The sequence below is a fragment of the Delphinapterus leucas genome, chromosome 16 (assembly GCF_059928025.1).
Source record: "Delphinapterus leucas isolate spDelLeu-1000000601 "Yukka" chromosome 16, BTC_Dleu_Yukka2, whole genome shotgun sequence".
NCBI lineage: Eukaryota > Metazoa > Chordata > Mammalia > Artiodactyla > Monodontidae > Delphinapterus > Delphinapterus leucas.
The window spans coordinates 15,147,140-15,167,326 of NC_143144.1; the positions used below are offsets into that span (position 1 = coordinate 15,147,140).

Here is a 20,187-nt window from a genome sequence, read left to right on the forward strand (position 1 = left end):
TCAGAGAATTAGTTCACTTGCCAAGTGTGTATGATTAGAAAGTGTCTTGTTCAAGGACTGAGTCCTGCTCTGAGCTTATTATACCAGTCCCAACTCATCGCTCACTCCTTAGTCAACTGAGTAGAATACAGAATTAGGACTTGGGTGTTGACCAAGCTGCTTTTATAGACGTAGTCAAAGTAACTATAAAATACAGGAAAGACCATCAGAAGCACTGAAGGATGGAAAACCACAGATGTGCCTGACTATGTGTGTGTGTGTGTGTTTATACACACACACACACACACACACAGAGAGAGAGAGAGAGAAGTTAGTTATCCACTTATCCACTGACTATCACAAAGTCTAGAATATTTGGGGGTGGGAGGAAGGGACAGGTTGGCCGAGTGGATGAAAACCACTAGTCACAACATATATTGGTTATTTTTAAGTTTAAAGGTATTTCATAAAGACAGAGGTAGCCAAGGGCCCATTTCTACTTGTAGATCACGTGTAAAGGACTAGTCCAGGGGCATATGGTAAGCCTTTTGGGATCTGGTAAATGTTGCCACCTTATGATCAAGACTAGATAATGTACAATAGAACAGGTGAAGCCAGCTTTCTCCTCAAGAAGACTTCATTTCAAAGTCAAACATGCTAGTTTGTTCTTTCATATATCCATTCACTCTGCCAACATTTATTCAATACTTACTTTGTACAGACACTAAGGATCATGAACAATAAACAGCCTAAACTCTACTCAAGAAGTTTCAAGTACTATAATGAGAGACAGAAAATGGCACAGAGCATAGTTAGAGCTATGTTAAGGTAGCTACAGATTATTCAAGAAATGAAAGGCGACCACATCACTCAGAGTTCAGACAGGAAGGACTACAAGGAAGGTTCCTTGGCGTAAGTAAAATGTTAAGCACAGATATGCAGGAGGAGGGATTAACCAGGTAAGTACTAAATACTAATTGCTTTCATCATCATTTTTGTAAAATACAATCTTTTCTTTGAGCTCCAAGCGCCCATATCCAAATGCATAACTGACAACTCTATCTGGGTATCTCACAAAGATTTCAAAACCAAGATGTCTAAGCTGAAGTCTTTAGACATCTCACCTAACATTCCTCAAGAAACCCTACGTCTCTATTCTTATCATATAAAATACTAAACCACTTTCCTTACTATTTATACCTCATCCCCGCTTTATTATTTCTTAATAAAACATACAGTAAAATGAGATTGTAATCCTAGTCTTGGGTTCATTTGCTAACTTATCGGGGGAAGTTGGGGAAAAAGGAATATGAAATGCCCTAGTGTCTTTACCATGCGTCTCCCACCAGCATGCGACACTGTAACCTCCAGGATGGCAATGCCCTAGATCATAGCTAATAACCCACTAGGAACTCATCTGACTGAAAGTTCAGAGCCAGTCTCCTAAAGATGTTTATGTGGTACCAAAGTGCTCTTACAAATTGGTCAAAATCACGATCTCAGTGGCACCATGTGGAGTGGTGGGGCCCTGTGAAGGTTGGCGAAGTACCTTAGAAACCTCCTGAGAAGGAAGCTGCTCTCTCTTCTCCTTCACGCATGTCAACACAGCATCTGGAGTCTCCTCTCCAGAGGAGCCTGGCTCAGGGCCCACAGCTTCCGGCTTCCCATTCTCTCGGGGGACTGCGGGTTGCTCGCAGGATGGATTTCTAGGTGGGCCTTTGGGAGCACTCCCTTGTTCTTCTGACAGCTTCAGCTTTAGTTCTAAGAGAGATGCCATGAGTTACCAGGAGCAGGGAGGACTCACTGGCCCTAATAAGAGCAGAGAGCCTTTCAGGAATTCGTTCCCTGATGCCAAGTGAGTGGAAATGAACAGTGCCGATGATGGTTCCCCAGATGTGAAAACAGAGGGCTCTTGAGGCTGGGATCTCATGGAGGTGGAGCATCATCTGTGGGAGTAACTCAGTGCTCTAGATTCCCGAGGAGGATTCCTGGAGGAAGACCACTGGTACCTGGCCTCAAAGTTTTCACCTGTTATCTATCACGACGCCTGAGATTCTATACTCAAAGATTCATTTACTTGGGTTTTGAAAGTTGTGCAGCCATTAAGAGCCCCTGCAGAAATGCAAGTACTTCTGGAAGGCACTACACAGTGCAGACGTCTGAGGATACATAGGAGTGGTGGGGAAGGGGACATGGGAATGCCAGCCCCAACTTGACAGATTTCACAATTTTGTCTAATGCCAGTATTTAAAATCCAGAAATCACCATTATTGCAATGTGACTTTATATAAACCTATGTAATTAAAAATAAAAAGGCCACCTGGGACTTATCAAGAAATTAGATTTCAGAATATGCTAGGGGACTGCTCGTTTGAATGAGGCCATTTATATTGATTTCTCAATTACATCCATAGCTCATCTTCTCTGTTTGATGTTTGTTTTTTAGTTAGGCTCTGGCGTGGTGTTTAAACACCGCATATATTATAAACCTGCTACATCACTACACTTCAATACCACTGAATTAATATTCCTTTCAGTTCTTTATCACCATCCTAGAAATCTGGAAAAACTCCCATGTCTCTAAGTATTGAAATAAAAAGTGTAGAGAGAGGAAGAAAATAAATTTTTATTGGTAAGTAACCATCATCCCTTAAGATAGATTTTAGAGTTAATTAATACTCACACCACCATCTCCAGAGAGACAGAGAAAGAAGAACACTGGATCAGGAAGAAGGAGAACCAAGTTCTACTCCTAGGTCACCACCTCCCAGCTACGTCACCTTCCCCTCTCTCGACATAAATGTCCTCATCTGTGCAATGGGGTGTGTGGCATAAATGATTGCTCAGGCCTCTTCTGTTTCTAACAGACAAGAAACCAATAACCCAGGGAAATGAATACTCCACATGTTGAAATGTTCCTGGCACTGAAGTGAATCATTCCACCTGGGAGTCTGGAGTTCCTCAGTCTCTTCACAAGGAGATGTATTAAATGGGATCAAACAATGAAGGGGACCCAGGACCCTTTATTTCAAGATGGGGCCTCTGATCTAGGCAGGAGACAAGCTTAAAGAGGGCACAGGTGGAAGAGAATCAAGAACTCCTTAGAGCACATTATCACGATTTTATCTGCTTCCTTCCTGAGAAAGGAGACCCTTGGCTGGCATTTACCTTTGAGCTGTTTACGACCTTTAGCCAAATCATTCATCCATTTCAGGACTTCAGGATTAGATGTCTTGTCACCATGTGAAGGCTGCAAGGGAGGGAAAAATGGGGATGGAAGGAGGTAAAGGGAGGGAGGGAGAGAAGAAAGAAAAGGAAAAACAAAATTTTAAACAGCTAAGGCACACGAAGGTAGTTCAGCAACATATAAAGCTGGGAGAGAGATTCAGGAGTGATACCTCCAGTTGATGGAGTTGCCTCTGAAAAACAGTGAACATTCTTGACCTCCTCCACTCTTTCATCCTTGCCATGGACACTGTTTCTAAACACACCTGGTCACCCAGCATTTTTTACATAGTCCTAACTATGTCAGTGCCCCCTACAGTCTAACCCTCAATCACCTTGTGGGCTACCCATACCCAACACCCCATTGCCAGGTCATTCTTTGTATCAATGTAAATGGCTCTACTGATACAAACCAGCGCTTCCTCCCTTGCCTCTGCTCATGACTTATGACCAAAACCTGCCTGGGGAACACTGATAAACTAGAAGCTTTAGTTCCTATCAGTCATATCCTCCAAGCTGAAGAAAGGAGACACCAGGATCTCTAAAACCTGACAACAGTCTGAGAAGTCAGTATGTAAGGGGGATACCCATATTTCACTGCTCTCCCTGTTTACAGACTCAGTATTCTACTGGGTTAGCATTAAAGTAGAAATTAACTATATGAGTATGGACTTGGGCAAATTATTTAGCCTCTCCATGCCTCAGTTTCATCTACCAAATGAGGATTATAATACCATCTCCCTCATAGGGTTGCTGTGAGGGATGAATTAGTGAATATATGTAAAACACTGAAAAGAGTTCCAGGCACATGCTAAACACTATAGAGGTGTTAGCTAGAATTAAAAATATTATTATTGTTATTACTACTGGCAGAGGTGATAGCAGTAGTAGTAGTCGTGTTAACTACCAGACCTTCAAAGGAATGGTGAATAAGTCTTCACTAACAAACATACACGTAGGGGTATGTATGTCCTACGTAGTAGCTAATTGCACTTGGATGTGGCAATAAGAATATAGTTTTACTTTTAGAAGGATATGACTCCGTTCATACAAATCATTCACCTTAATTTCTGGATTTCTTTTCAGAGCCTAAAAGTAAATTTTCTACAGAAAGAGAAACTGGGAGAGAACAGCCAAACATACCTAGCCTCCAGCCCCACAGGTCAGTAGGAAACTTTCTTAAACAAGTTGAGGCCACCCTGGTAACTTAAATGGAGGCTCAAGAAGATTAGTGGTTACTTTGAATTGGGGATATACAAAGAGCTATATAAGCACGCTCAAGAAGACATCACAAACACTGTAATAGTAGCCAGAAACGTGTACAATGTTAGTGACAAGTCTAGTGGCTCTGCCACGTTTAAGAATCCATTAAATCCATATAACATCAGCAAGATGTTGGTGAGAGAGAGACACAGGGAGAGGAGTGTGCTCCTCTCAAGTTCGAAGGAAAAAACAGTGCTTGTGTAAGAGGATCATCAAATGTACACGGGATTAGATGTTTTAACTGTGAAACACAAGACATGGTTCTGTCACTTCTATAGTGATGTAAAAACCATACAGTTTAAAATCAAGATGGAAAATAACACTGCGGGAAAATGACAGTGATTTTTCCCCTAGGGGAGCCCAGAAGGGAGACTCTGGTTTCCAGTAGGAAAGCCCTGGCTTCAGGACCATGGACAGTGACACAGAGGGCACACCTCCAAACTGCTGTGCCTGGTCCCACCCGTGGTCTGCTAGAATGATGCACTGTACTACTTCCCTGATATAACGTTTAGTACTTTGGCTTTGGGTAACAGGCTGGTTATATGAACAGTCAATGTTTTACATGTGATTTCTCGAAATCCTCACAGAATTCTTCACTCTGATCTGAAAACACATCTTGTTCTCTGGAACACATCTTTTTCACTGGATATGTTCCACACAGTTAATGCAATCTTCTGAAACACTGTTAAAAACAAAAACGAAAACCTAAGACCCTAAGCCAAGGACCATCAAAGAAGCTTTCACTACTGCAAACAGGACTTAATAGAAATTTAAGGCTGAATTTTCTGACAAAATGTTTTAAAGCCTGAGATCATATTCTGAAATGAATTTTGTATTTCCCTGCTCTTGGGCGAGCTTTCAAAAGAGGTTAAATCAAGCTCACAAGGATGGCAGCTCTCAGATCATATGGAAAGTTTTTATATACAAGCTGTGGATCTTCAAGCCTTCTAACGTCTGAACTATTTCAGTTTAATAGGCCCCAAGGACCATACACCCAAAAATTACACAGTGTAGATTTCGTTCAGTGTAATTAAAATGGAGCTCATGAGTCACATAACTGAGGGTACTACTGGACCAGATTTGTGGTCTGCCAAAGATGATTCAAAAGACACTTTAGAAAGATTTATGGATCAGGAATGAAAGGACCTATGCTGCTGTCTTGGCTACATCAATTCTTTGCTGTATGAACCTGGAGAAGTTACTTCCCTTCTCTGGGCCTCAGTTTCTTCAATGGTCAAGTAAGAGAAGACTAACTGATCCCTTCTAATTCTAAGATTCTCTAATTCTACTGAAAGTGAACATCTGGCTGAAACAGCCTTTTCTAAGTCCATGAGTCTAACAATAGTTAAATGTAAAATCAACTGTAGGGAATAAATACAGTTCTGGATATGAAGTGAAATGGTTGCATTCAATAGAGAAGGAAAGATGTATATTATACCAGGGCATCAGACTAGCATGAAGGCCCAGCAGCTCGGATTCAAAAATTAGCAGCGGGTGCTATTAACTCCGTCGTCAGGTTGCCGGGAAGGAAAGCCATACACACAGCAACCAATTAAAGCCCATTAACATGTCAAACCTCTAACCACAGCCTGACACCCAGACAGGAAGGGTGAGGGGAAGCCCTGTTTCCTGAGACGTGGAAGGTTCTGATTACTTCAAAGACTCATACACACAGAAGCAGTGACCATGAAGCCTTCTTCCTTTACTGCTCCCAAATTCATCCATCTGCATGTTTAAGTGTGCGGGCATGTGTCTACTCTGGCCCTAAAGCTTCTCCAGACAAAGGCAGAAGGTGCCAGGAGAGATTCTCTTCTAAAATACTCAGCTGCTGGGTGGCTGTTACAGCTGAGAAAAGTAATCCAGGGTCTGCAGCTGCAGGTAGAAAAATCCAATGGAAAATTAATGTCTATAATTTTCCTTTATTTTTTGACAAGGCAGAGGTTGCCATGGGATAGCCTATTCAAATATCACTCAAACAGACTAAAAAGTTAATAATATCTAAGACCACTTACTTCCTTTGTGCCAAAACTGTAAAAAGCATTATATATGCACTCCCTCATTTAATGCTCACGAACTTAAGAAGTCACTACTAATATTAACTCCACTTTACAGATGGACAAACTGAGACTCAGAAAGATAAAGTAACAAGTCCAAAGTCAGAGTTCCTAAGTGGCTGTGCGGATTCAAATCCAGATCAGTCTGATTCAAGAACTGCCAGATAAGAAATATTAATAGGCCCTGGGATGGAGCCCCTGTTTCTCTACAGATTCCAATACGAGGGCATCACAGATCCAATAAAACTCCAGCAGCAAGTAAGGAAAATCAACTTCTCTCAGGCTATCTGGAGCTTTCAACTTGCAGTGGACACTTAATGAATTTCACTTGTACTTCTCCATTGCAAAAACTACTCAACTTTAACCAGCCCAAGCCTGAGCTGATCGAACACAACCACCTTAAGAAGGTTGTAAGTCTTTGCTGGGCCTCCATCTCCTTATCTGTAAAATAAAGGCCTGTACTCACAACGTGTAGAGCACCCTCCTGCTCTATAAAAGACAATAAGTAGTTGTGACTGCCTGACCTCAAGGAAGAGAAGAATCTTCAACACCTTAAGGCTGTCTTGAAAGCCAATCTGATTTTTCTTCCATTTTTAGCAAAGCTAAAACGCCCTCTTTAAAACCCCTCTTTTAGTGAATTTGAAGTCACTGTGGGCAACACAGGACAGGAAGAACAGGAGAGTAGAATATTACCTACTCTCACCTCCCTCCCCAGAACTTACCCACACTACAAGGACCTGCATGCAGATTGCCTCTGGACCAAGAGCTTACTGAGCCTTTAAATATTTTAAGATGTTTGAGACATTCCCTGGTCTCATTTATTTTAATAACAAGCTGCTCTGGACCCTCTGCCAAAGACCCAGTATCTTTGTGCAATTCTACATGGATATGATTCTTCTCTATGCCACGGTCACCAGTAGAGACAATAAATAAAACTAGCATTGGCCATCAGGACACTTACCTCTGACTCTATTGTTTCTTAAGTAAGAAAAGGAAAGGTTCATGATTGTAACACTGCAGCATCAGTAAGAAGGCTGGCGTCTCTCTGACAGGAAAGAATGGGATCAGGGTTTGTTCTTAAGAGTGGCCTGAACAGATGTCACATGATAGGTCCTCACCCATCAACAAGAAAGTACTTTATTGTCAAAGAAAACTCTCCCTCATTCTGTTCCACAATGAGAGATTCTGTCTTTTGTGTCCTTAATAGGTTCTTATCAAATGCAAATGAGAAAAGGCTAAAGAAAAAATAAGACCATAATTCAAAAGCTTTCCAAATTTTAGTCCTAGGAACACTAATGATAGTAAGCTTCCTCAGAAAAAAAAAAAGGAGAGATCAAATCTGTTTAGAAATAAGAGTTCTAATTTGCTACTAGGAATTATCTTAGCAGAGATCAGCTAACAGCATGTGAGAACAAGACAGACCCAGGATGGAAACTTAATTTATGATAGGTCCTGGGTTGGCCAATGGAAACTGAGCTGTCCCTTGGCACAGAGATGTACTCTAAAAGGAAGGACAGAAAAGCCCATGCATTTCTGACACAACCCACTCATTTCAAACCACAGGGTCCTTACCCGGTATTTCTTTTCTTGTTCAAATTTTTCTTCAAATTTCCGAATTTTCCGCTTCAGGCTCTGGATGTGCTTGGTGAGCTGGGTAATGGTTTGTGGCTCTTTGCCATCACCACAGCTGCACCGAGAAGAACTTCGGGGCCTGCAATGATTCCAGAGAGGGAAAGAATCATCAAAAACAGTACTATATATAAAAGAGGTAACTAATAAGGACCTACTGTATAGCACAGGGAACTCTACTCAATACTCTGTAATGGCCTATATGAGAAAAAGAATGTGAAAAAGAGTGGATATATGTAAAACTGATTCACTTTGCTGTACAGCACATACTAATACAACATTATAAATCAACTATACTCCAATAAAAAAATTTTTTTAATGATATAAATTTTTTTAAAATGGTCTTCCAGTAAACACTGCTGCTGGTCTACAAACCAAGCTTCCTAGATTGTCAGAGAAGTCCAGAGGCCAGTTCATTATTTGATGAGTCTACTATGGTAGCATCTGCTCATTACTGGAGATCCCTGATCACAGAACTCCATTATGGGCAAATGTCATCAGGGACTTTAGTCTACAAATGTCAGAATATTAGTCTAGGAAATATATTTCCTAAAGCTTGGAGGATACCAATTTCAGACTAATGAGAGAGCCCTATTGTACCGTTATCCTCAATAAGTTGCATGAGCCCCACCTAAAAACAATTTCAAGGAAGATTTAAAAGAGTAGTTAACTCTTCTTTCTATGACAGAGCCTTTGTGAATCTAATCAAAGGAATGGACCCCCTCTCCAGAAAACGTGTTCACTTTCTCACCTGACACAATTTACAATAGTAATAATGCACTGAATCCCTCAATTCCACCAGTAGACAGTCCATGGACCCTGGTCTAGATAAACTCATGAGTAACAGCAGGAGTTATTAAGGAGAAACGAGGAATTCCCTGCACGTATTTTTGGTCAAGGGAGACTCATTTTAGCTACGCATCAAAACTACTTACACAACTTAAAAAAAAAAGAACACATAGTTTCACATTTTTTTTGTCTAGGGGAGCTACTGTAAGCTACCACTTTTCTAGAATCTAAGAAGAAATTGAGATGTACAACTCACAAGCATTGCTACAATCCATCCATCGAGGCCACTGCTGGACATGGAAAGAATACTTATGAGCTCATCGAGAATTCCTGGTACTTGCATGTACACAGACTTAGGATTCTGGTCATTTCACCAAAAATGTTCAGACACGTGAGCCGTAGGGCAGCCTGTGTCTCGAGACCATCTCCTCCTGATTCAGGAAGGCCTGAAACAGCATTCTTAACTAGAAAGTACTCTGATTTTTTGCCATTTATTGTTCAGGGCTTGCAGTTGCTTTTGGTAGGCATGTTTGCTCTATTTTAGACACACACTTCACTGAATTTATAAAAGTATTGGGTTGTATTGTAAATAGTATTTTAAAAAACTGCATGAAATGAAGACAAGAACAAAACAAGGTTTTCTTACATCATAAACTGCTGAGTGCTGGGTGGAGAAGGGGCTGATTCAGGGTCTAAGTTGAATCTCTGGCTTTGGCTAAAGATGGAGCATCGTGGTGACAGAAGCGGGTTGTCACCATCAGTGATGTGATAGAGCAGCCTGCTAGTCTCAACAGACTGGAGGTCTTCTGGTGCACTGTCCACTTCATTCTGCACATCTTTGTGCACTGGCACAGGGTCTGAGGAAACAAGATAAATCATCGAGACTTAGAAGTGACAGAGGGCTTGAGACTGTCATGTTCTTAAACAAAGATTATAAACATTCATTATAATGTCTTGCCTCTTTGTCATTTCTTCCTTCTGGGGATATGAAAGCCTTTCAAAATTCTGTCATGTTCGTTCTCACAGAATCTGGACAGAAAATATTACAAAGCCAACACACACCAAAAGATGGAAACAGAGATTGTTTCGGTCTGAGTTACAGAAGTAAGCATGGTCCAAAACTACAAAAATCCTCTCTTTATATCATATTATTTGCATATGTCAGAGAGTATATAACAACATGTTAGAGTGAAAAAAAGAAAACAATTACATGGAACTGGAGAAAAAGATGATAGATTATGAGGGAGAATAGTTATAACAGAATTGCCAGTGAAGGAAGGGAGAGGAGGGTTTAGGGAGGAAAAGAGAAGAGAAAACAAAGGAGGAAGAGAGGGGTGAGGAGTCCCCAGATAGAAAATTACTCAGCACTCATTAAAAATGATGGAGAACTCAACATCAATATGGAATGATGCTCTGAATATACTAAATGAAAACCACTCATTTCAACATAGAACAGTAATGATTCCATTTGCTATAAGCAGCATACATTTATGTCTACAAATAAATGCACTAAAAGATCAAAGAAGCTACATAGCAACTACAAAGCATGGTGGGATTAGGAAAGGTTCTATTTCTTCTCCAAAATTTTATGTAGCATTTTATTTGGGACAAAAACAAAAACCAACAACAAAACCTGCTCTAAACCCTCTCCCCAGCTTGGCAGCTGTCTGCCTGAATTCTCACTGTGATCATTCCCCTTTTATATGAGCTCACTGGCTCCCCAACCAGGTCAGTCCAGAAAGTGGGCACCCCTGTGCTACAGAGGTGAGGGCAGGGGAATGAGAAACTTCGGGGCGCTGAGTGACGGTGGCCAGAGTGAGAGTCCCTCCATCCTAGCGTGCTGTACAGAGCTACTCAAGGAACAGCCAAAACCTTCTCAATTTTGCCCAGCAAACAAGTGAGGACGACCCAAGGCTTTCTCTTATTCTGACTACCCTAAAGAAAGAGGAAAACACACAGATTTTCTGGGTGAAGAAATGAATCTGAAAATACTGACAATCTACTTTTCCAAAATAACATTTATCACAATTTGGTACTGGATGAATCTTAATCAGGTTTAGAATGGCTCGAGCTGTCTAGAGCTTGAAATGCAATTTCCTTTGCGTAACATCAAAGTTCTGATTAGGTCCTTGTGTGTTTTCAGTTGGCTTCTCCCCTTTTGCGCTGTAGACTGGGAGGGTGGACAGTGCCTCCCATTGGGCCTTTGAAGCCGATCGACAGCACCTCTGTCAGCAGCTGAGGCTGGTCAGAAGCGGAAGGGGTGAAGACTGGGGAAAGCTGGAGCCAGATGAATGCCAAAGCCCAGGCCCACAGGCAAGTGTGCTGGTGTGCCCGACACAGCTCGCCACAGGCAACACCCTGGCTAAGAATAATTTAGCCAGAAAACGCTGCCATTTGGCGGGAGCCCTAAGAAGAAACACGAATGATAGTTCCTAACCAGTAAACGACAGCATATACTAACAATGACCTTCAATACCCACCAGGAAGTGTCTGAGGCCCTCACCAAACCCTTTTCTTAAACCATTAGACTCTAAGAAGAAATGTATTTTATTCATGTTACCCTTTTCTGGGGAGCATCTTTTGGTAATAATGATGGGGAAGAAAAAGATCTTTAACAAGTACCTGGGACCAGCACATTTTTGTTGAAATTGTAAAGACTGGAGTCCTTCTCTTCAGCTCATCTGTGGTGCCAGGGTCAAAATTAAATCCTTTTAATTTTCCTTTTAATTTTAATTTTAAATTTAATTTAATCCCTTTAATTTTCTCTTGGTGCTGTCTTATAATGACAAAATGGGGGCACTTGGGTTCCTAGCCATATGACTAATGTGGATGTAAGAGCTTAGCTTCGGAAACCCACAGAGACCTAAGATATGACTTCACAGAATCACAGGCCACTATGAACGCCATTGCAATAGTAACTGTAAACCTCCATTTACACGGCATCTGCTTTTTGTGGGCACTCAAAAAACCAGTGCTGCCTAACATCCTGACCTTTCTTCCCCCCAATTCACCACGAAAGGAAGCAGTGAGCCCAAAAGATCCCAAAGTGACCAGCTGAAAAGTGACAGTCACCCTAAGTGTCCATCGACAGGTGAATGGATAAAGAAGATGTGGCACATATATACAATGGAATATTACTCAGCCATAAAAAGAAACGAAATTGAGTTATTTGTAGTGAGGTGGATGGACCTAGAGTCTGTCATACAGAGTGAAGTAAGTCAGAAAGAGAAAAACAAATACCGTATGCTAACACATATATATGGAATCTAAAAAGAAAAGAAAAATGGTTATGAAAAACCAAGGGGCAGGACAGGAACAAAGATGCAGACATAGAGAATGGACTTGAGGACATGGGGAGGGGGAAGGGTAAGCTGGGACGAAGTGAGAGAGTGGCATGGACATATATACACTACCTAATGTAAAGTAGATAGCTAGTGGGAAGCAGCCACATAGCACAGGGAGATCAGCTCAGTACTTTGTGACCACCTAGAGGGGTGGGATAGGGAGGGTGGGAGGGAGATGCAAGAGGGAGGGGATATATGTATATGTATAGCTGATTCACTTTGTTATACAGCAGAAACTAACACACCATTGTAAAGCAATTATACTCCAATAAAAGTGTTAGGGCTTCCCTGGTGGCACAGTGGTTGGGAGTCCGCCTGCCGATGCAGCAGACACGGGTTCGTGCCCCGGTCCGGGAAGATCCCACATGCCTCGGAGCGGCTAGGCCTGTGAGCCTTGGCCGCTGAGCCTGCGCGTCCGGAGCCTGTGCTCCGCAACGGGAGAGCCCACAACAATGAGAGGCCTGCGTACCACCAAAAAAAAAAAGTTAAAAAAAACCCGGTAATCTGATAATGCCTGAGCTCTTTGTCTAAACTAACCATTTGAGTCGAGAAGTGGCTTAATTAAATCAGTGGGTGCATGCCTATGTGTGCGCATTTGTGTAGACAGGATTATTGAGATCTTTGCTCAGAAGAGACCAGGGTAGATTCAGAGCCAACCAGCGTTGCTGCCACCCTGGGAACAGAGGCCAGGCGACCACTTACAGACCCTGCTCCCCAACAGGAAGAAGCTTATGGCAATATTAAACTCGGGTGGCTTCTGATGGGACCCTGGGAGCACACCGCTTTTTCTTCCAAAGAAAGGCGCAACTTGCCAGAGCCCATGCTGTGATGCACCATGCTTTAGAGGGAGGGCCTGGGAGCCAGGGCTCGGGGTGCCCATACTTTCTTGTGGGGCTCCAGCAAGTTCACTGACCTCTCTCTGTGTCCGTGTTTGGACCACCTGACAGGGCTGTGACAGGAAAGTCAAAGGAGATCTGCTGTACAACCTCATGCCTTTAGTTAGCAGTATTGTATTATACACGTAAAAAGTTGTTAGGAATGTACATCTCATGTTAAGTGTTCTTACCACAATAAAAAAACTGTTTTCTTTTATCCTTCTTTGTATTTTCTACAATTTCTGTAATGAATGTCTTAATTGTATAGGAAGAAAAAACCAATAAAAGTTAATATAAAAATTTGGAAAAAAAAAATGCATTCCTCGGAAGAGAAGTGAGAAACAACCCCACGGGCAGAACAAGAGAGAACAAAGACTGTGAATTTGAATCTCAGGTCCACCACCTGTTAAGAGGCACTTGAGCAAAAATGGGCCTTTTTAAGCCCCAGTTTCTTCGTCTGTAAAATGGGGAGAATAAGACTAAGGGAGGCCTCTCCCTGCCTCTCAAGACTAGGGGAGGATGAAATAGGAAAACTGTATCCCCTACAAATTTTTGCCATATCCACATAAACCTATTTTTAATATATATGTATATATGTATGTTATGTGTGTATATATGTGTTTATGTGTATATATATAATCTTAATTTCTTTGTTTTAATTTCTTTTTTATTGAAGTATAGTTGATTTACAATGTTGTGTTAGTTTTAGGTGTACAACAGTGATTCAGTTATTCTTTTTCAGATTCTTTTCCCATACAGGTTATTACAAAATATTGAGTATAGTCCCCCGTGCTATACAGTAGGTCCTTGTTGTTTATCTATTTTATATATAGTAGTGTGTATATGTTACTCCCAAATTCCTAATTTATCTCTCCCCCTTATAATATATATAAGATTATATATTAAATACAATCTTAATTTCAACCTACAGTTTTCCCAAATGTCAGCTTCATCTTAGGCAATAATGGCCAAGAAGTCATAAATGTGATGTGCTAGTTACATTTCTTTAACTAATACACATTAAAATAAATTCCTATTAAAACAACGTTCACCCATGCATCCTTTGTAGAGCATATTTGGCTAAACACTGAGACAAGGCACAGAAACTGCTATATCGGTAACCATGAGAACCATCATTTTAACAATTATTAATATCAACATAAGGAGGTTGAATATTATCTTCTCTTACTGACCACCAACCCCACTAGGGGTCCTTATGGGGTTAATGTGGGAAATGAGAACCAATACACCCTCAACATATTGTACCGCCTACCAGGTATTTATAAATAAGTAAGAATAATCATCATATCTAATACTTAGGCAGTGAGTCACTATGTCCTCAAGCTTGTAATAAGAGTTTTTGCCAAGTATTTAATCTTCGTAATAACCACAGGAGGCTGGGAGTAATGTGATCTGCGTGTTAATTTCAGGAGGGAAGGTGGTATGACTACGTGAGCTCCAGTCAGGGAGGGTTTGACCAATGCCCGTGGTAGAAGACTCCACATCTCCGACCTTGGAGGCCAGAGAGTATTTCTAGCAGGCCACTCACTGAGCAATAGGGACCACAGCTTAGAGAAGTCATTATCATCAGGTGTGAAGGCCAGAGCCCACTTCTGATCTGGGTGCAACCCCAGGCAGGAACAGATGCTGTATTACAGCTGTTAAATGAATCAGTCAGATTTTAAAAAACATTTTTCTAATGTGAATTTTTAAGTGATTCAAATGTAAATCAACTATACTTCAATTAAAAAATTTAATTAAAAAGTAAATTAATAAATTAAGTGATTTAAAGTTTAAATAAATCTCTATCTGCAACCATCTGAGATGGACTGCTGAGATGAGTCACAAATTAGCCACAGGCTTGTGGGTTTGTTAATTTGCATTTTTGGGTTTACCCATCATGGTGGACCCATAGGCAGCATTCAGATACATTCCAAAATGCCAAACATCATGCCTTGGATGGTATTACAACACCATGCCTTTGACGGTATTAAAAACTAAATGAGTCAGAAACATGTACATGATTTTAATGAGGCTCAAGCATCAGAGTTCTCGGCCAGCCTCACACAAAAAGGGCCACCAAAATAAAACCAAAAAACAACTCAGAAACATCTGATGGATACACAATGGATTTAGTTGTAGGTGTGTTGAATTTAAGTTGAATTTAACCTAAGGCACTAATAGTTCACAAGAGAGAGAATATAGGTAGCCTGATGTCATCCCAGTAACTAAGCCTGGGGAAACAGATGGGCCTGCTTGCTCAGAGACCACTGAGAGGAAAGCAGTATCTCTGAGGTTAGGATGGGTGGGTAGGAATGAGAGCAGATGAAGACGGATTTCTGGTAGATGAGGCCGACTGAGCCACCGAGTGGGACAAGACTGGCACTCCAAGCAGGCTTCTATGTGCCAGCTTCCGTGAAGGACCACCAAAACATCAGTGAGCTAGAGGGGTGAGGAATTTGTCACCGTGAAAACAGGGGTTGGCTCCATGGCAAGCATCCTGCAGATCCCAAGAGGCAGTTTGACATCATGAATAAAAGCATGGGCTATAGTTTCAGAAACACCTGGATTCAAGTCCCAATTTTGTCAGATGTGTGACCTGAGACCCATTATTCAATCTTTTTCAATCTCAGTTCTCCCATCTGTTTCAGTGAAAATGACATCAGTATAAATAAATTGCTGGAAGGATTTTAAAAAGATAAGGAATCTCAAGGGCTTCATATAGTGCCTGGGGGACAGGGCATAATAATAACTCACCAATAAATGACAGCTGTTGTTGTTTATATTTATGGTGGTACCTTTGACCTAGTTAGGGAATTAAAGAGGGGAGCCGAAGGGGAAAATGAGTTCAGTTCTGGATGCACTGAGTTAAGAGGCACTTTTGGTCATCTAGGTGGAGGTGCCCAATAGCCCCTATATACGTGTAGGTGTGCAGCTCAAGAGACATAATCTAACTGGGTCCGACCTCATCATACACTGCCCTGTTTAAACACCCCTTCCGGAGTAGGGGCTGAGACGGTGAGCGCCATTTTTGTTTTGAAGGAGCCAATGTACTGATTTCAATTAAAATGAACAACCGGTAGATTAGAGCACTGGGTTAGCTGGGCAATGAGAAATTCCAAAATCCTTCCTGAAAACCAGAAAGCTACATGGATCAAGCAGCCTCAGCTCAGATCTAAACTTATTCCTTGCCTCTGCATTTTTGACGACAATCTTCTATTTAAATTTCCATCAGTAAATAGAGATCCAGGCTTTAGGTTTTTGAGTAGTTCTTAAGACAAACTTAATACTATCATTCCTGTTCCCTAGAGAATTACGGAAAGACAATTTTGGAATATTGTTTTCTTGAGTCACTGCTATTATTTCTAACATATGCAACGCTTTTTGCCAAGTAAACGTAACATTTAAATCACAGAAATACATAAATACATAAATCTTCAGGGTACACTGTCACTGATTATTTTAGAAGTCCAATAATAACGTCTTTGCACTCTGATAAAGAGACTTTTGCAGTTCTTTTTAAGTATTTTCACTGTCTCAATAGTAGAAATAAGGAATAAATGACCTCCAGTTTAAAAAAGGTAGTATCAACGAAGGCCCAACCAAAGGAAGATCACAGTTTCATTTTGGGAGGTGTAAACGATTTGAACTCACCCAAATTTTCAGTATTATAGTGATATTCAATAAATTTAAGTGTCTAGATGAAATTTAATAACTATCTTAAATATGCTTTCATTTCACATGGAAACTGGCTTAGCAAAGTAAAGTGCCAAGGGAAAAGGAGGGTGTAGAGACCTCTAGATTGAATGGAGACAGAGGAAGACAACGCGGCAAGGTAGTGGGTGAGAAAGACGAGGAGCCGGAAAGCTGTGGGGGAAGAAGAAAAACACAGACACCACGATGGTGAGGGTGGGTGAGAAGGCAGGGTGACAAAGGCTGAGCTCGTTCTCAGGAAACAGGCGGTGGAAGCAAACCTCTAGCCCGAGGCAGACTGAGGTCTTTGCACGTTAGTGACTTCTACCAGAACTCAGAACCGTGCTGTGGGCTACAGTAGTGTGAGCCACACTGAGGACAGGGTCAGGTCGCCAGATCTCTGTTGTATGGGGAAAGGGAAGAAGTCTATTCTTTGCATTGTTCTGGAGGAGCACATATGAGGCAGGGATCATTCATATTTTTGGAAGCAGTTTCTACACAGCACCAAACCAAATGCACCACTTGGGGAGAAAAGAAGAAGTGATCTTCCAGACAAATCTACTGAGCGACTACATGAATGTCTACACTTTCCTCTGATTATTCAAGACTTAACTTCTCTGCCTATATGCACACTGTCGAAGAACCACTGAGAAATAACCAAGGGAAATAAATGGCCGATGGTGTCTCATCTCTGAAAACATCTTTTCCCCTCCCTGTGTCACAAAAGTGGAGCGGAGTGCTCAGCTAGGCTGTGAGGGTGGGGAAGGGGAAGAAAGAGCAAATATCACTCACGATAGTGCCCAAGATTCAGAAGCACCCTGCCGGTACAGAGAGAAGGCTGGGTGCCGGGATGTGATCATTTCTCAGTCCAAACAACTTTCCGTGTCTTCTAGTTGATTCCTGTGCAACTGATCACCTCAGCGGGAAAGCTGAGAAAAATCTGCTGGGAAGGTAACAAGGGCCATTTTCAAAAGAGGCTTTTCATTTACGAGCAGACGTGCTTTGAAAAGCAAAAGGGAACTTATATACAAAGCAAACAGGAAGACTACGGAAAGGAATTCCAACCTTGGCTGCAGGCCGTATCTTCACAGGCCCGTTCAATGTCAGTAAGGAAAAATTAATCAGAAAAGGTTGGACCCACAGTTCCACATAGAGACGTGGAAAAGTATAATTCTAGGTTCCTGGAAGAGTCAGAAGAGGTTGTCCACTTTGGGTCTGGGGGCTGTTCAGGGCAGTGTCAGACACTGAGCATCTAGGCAAACTGTCTGATCACTTCTAGACTCCTTCATAAGCATGAAAGAATAACCAGAAAGAAAGGTATTTAAATGACTGTAATATATGAGAAATTATGTGCGCATATGAGAACTCTCTGTACTGTATGCTTGATTTTCTATAAACCTAAAACCTCTTAAAAATAAAATCTATTAATTAAAAAACTAACATGTCTATAAGCCCACTGGTTAAAAGCCTGGGCTATGGAGTCAGAGCCCTGGGCTTGGTCCAAGATGCCACTTACTAACAGCTATTAGGTCCTTGGCCAGATGAGCCTCTTCACACTCAGAATCCTTTGTAAAATGTGTGGCGAAGACAAATAGGACAATACGTACACCACAGTCCTCGGCCTGTCTTAACAACTGAATTAAAAAAATTTTTTTAATAATCACCTGGTGGTTTAGGTCACAGGACTGATTTTTTCCTTCCTTATAAGGCAGTTATAGAAATGGCATCAGAGAATTATACTGTCATCTATGAATTTTGAAATCATTTTTTAAAATGCTCTATTTGGAAAACAAGGGGTTAATGTGAAGCTCCCTCTTTCAGAAACTATGAAGATGGCGATAAAAGCGTCAGAGAAAAATTATTAACAGTAAAGATCTTTTCCAACCAAGTTATGTCATAGGTTTAGCACAGGATAGATTTTATGGTAACAAATGTAGTTTCACCTTTAATAAGAGGTGGTTACTCAACCATCAGCATTGTAGATTATCACTGTTATAAATACCTTTTGCTTAAGAGAACTAGTGTAATGTCAATCAAATGCAGGACTCTAGCGAGGATCTAGGGAATAAACAGTACTAAATGTCATTTCCACACCTTGAAAGTCATTAGAAATTATGATAGAATAGACACTTAAAGACGAATGCAAGCATTACCAACGGGAGGAAAGGCATATAAGCTCTGAATGCCCAGCTTTTAAAATAATGGTGGCTGACATTTACTGAGCATTTACCACAAGTGATGTGTTAAGACCTTGATAGGTATTATGCTATGTCATCCTCACAACAACCCTAAAAAGTAGATACTATCCTTTTTCCCTTTTTAAAGAAAAGGAAACTGTGGCAGAGAGGTCATATAACCTGTACAAGATCACCCAATGAGCACCTCAGGTTCTACAAAGAGCTATGTTTCTGAACAAAGCAGAGCCAATGAATATAATTTATTTGGGCTTTCAAGAAGTCTATGGCATGGTGTTCATACCAAGAGTTATTTAAAAACAAAACCAAATGATGATTGGGCTAAATGTTTTGTAATGGATAAAAAATTCACTTACTAATATGCCCCAAAGAAAGAGCTGAATTAGTATCTTGATGACAGATGTGTCAGTACTAATCCTTGCAGACGGATCCTGGATTAACCTTATTTCACATTTCAGAAATCACCCTGAAGTGGAAATAGAGTCCCAAGTCTAAGTTTGTGGATGACGTTAGTATTTTTCAAAGAGTAAAATGCAAAGCAACCACAGAAGAAGCTCACAAACCATGAGGCAGCTCCACAGCGGCAGATGACCTTCACTGTGGGCCAGCAGGCTCTTCCGCTGGACAACACTAAGCCATCTACACCTAACACACAAGAAGCACTGGACTATTAGTTTCATGGGAAATGGGATTTTTGGAGCTCTTATAGGCTATATTGATACGACAAAAAGGTCTAGAAGACAGTGTACATTTCTAGGAAGAGTATGGAAAGCAATCCAACAAGCATAATTACTTTGTAACTAGTTTATGAAACACTCCCGCTGCCCATATTTTTTAGGTATTAATTCATCTTTTATTGAGATCACTGTAGTTTCACATGTAGTTGTGAGAAACAATAGATCGCTTGTACGCTTTGCCCAGTTTCCCCCAATAGTATCATTTTGCAAAAGTATAGGACCTATGCCCATATTTACAAACAAAATTCTACTACTCGACTCCATCTGGAAAACACTATGCAGGTCAGGGAAATACACATGAAGAAAGGCACAGGGGCCTAGAGATGGTTAAGATCAGAGGAGCTGAAATGACTATAGGAACAGAGGGGCTGCAATAGGTTAACCAACTACAAATCTAGATGCCT

At 41.1% G+C, this 20,187-nt stretch overlaps 1 protein-coding gene across 4 annotated transcripts in view; it reads right to left on the bottom strand.

The window, feature by feature from the left end:
- The window catches only part of FAM13C (family with sequence similarity 13 member C), a 138,855-nt gene that overhangs the window by 20,567 nt on the left and 98,101 nt on the right, over nt 1-20,187 (bottom strand). For all 4 annotated transcript variants that reach the window (XR_016388051.1, XM_022560615.2, XM_022560622.2 and 1 more), the window contains 4 exons: nt 9,586-9,796; nt 8,094-8,232; nt 3,148-3,229; nt 1,529-1,740 (listed from right to left, as the gene is read on the bottom strand). Coding sequence is in view for 3 of the 4 variants with exons in the window: in XM_022560615.2 (XP_022416323.1) it covers nt 1,529-1,740; nt 3,148-3,229; nt 8,094-8,232; nt 9,586-9,796 (644 nt within the window). In the remaining variant the exon portion in view is untranslated. The remainder of the gene's footprint in view (nt 1-1,528; nt 1,741-3,147; nt 3,230-8,093; nt 8,233-9,585; nt 9,797-20,187) is intronic.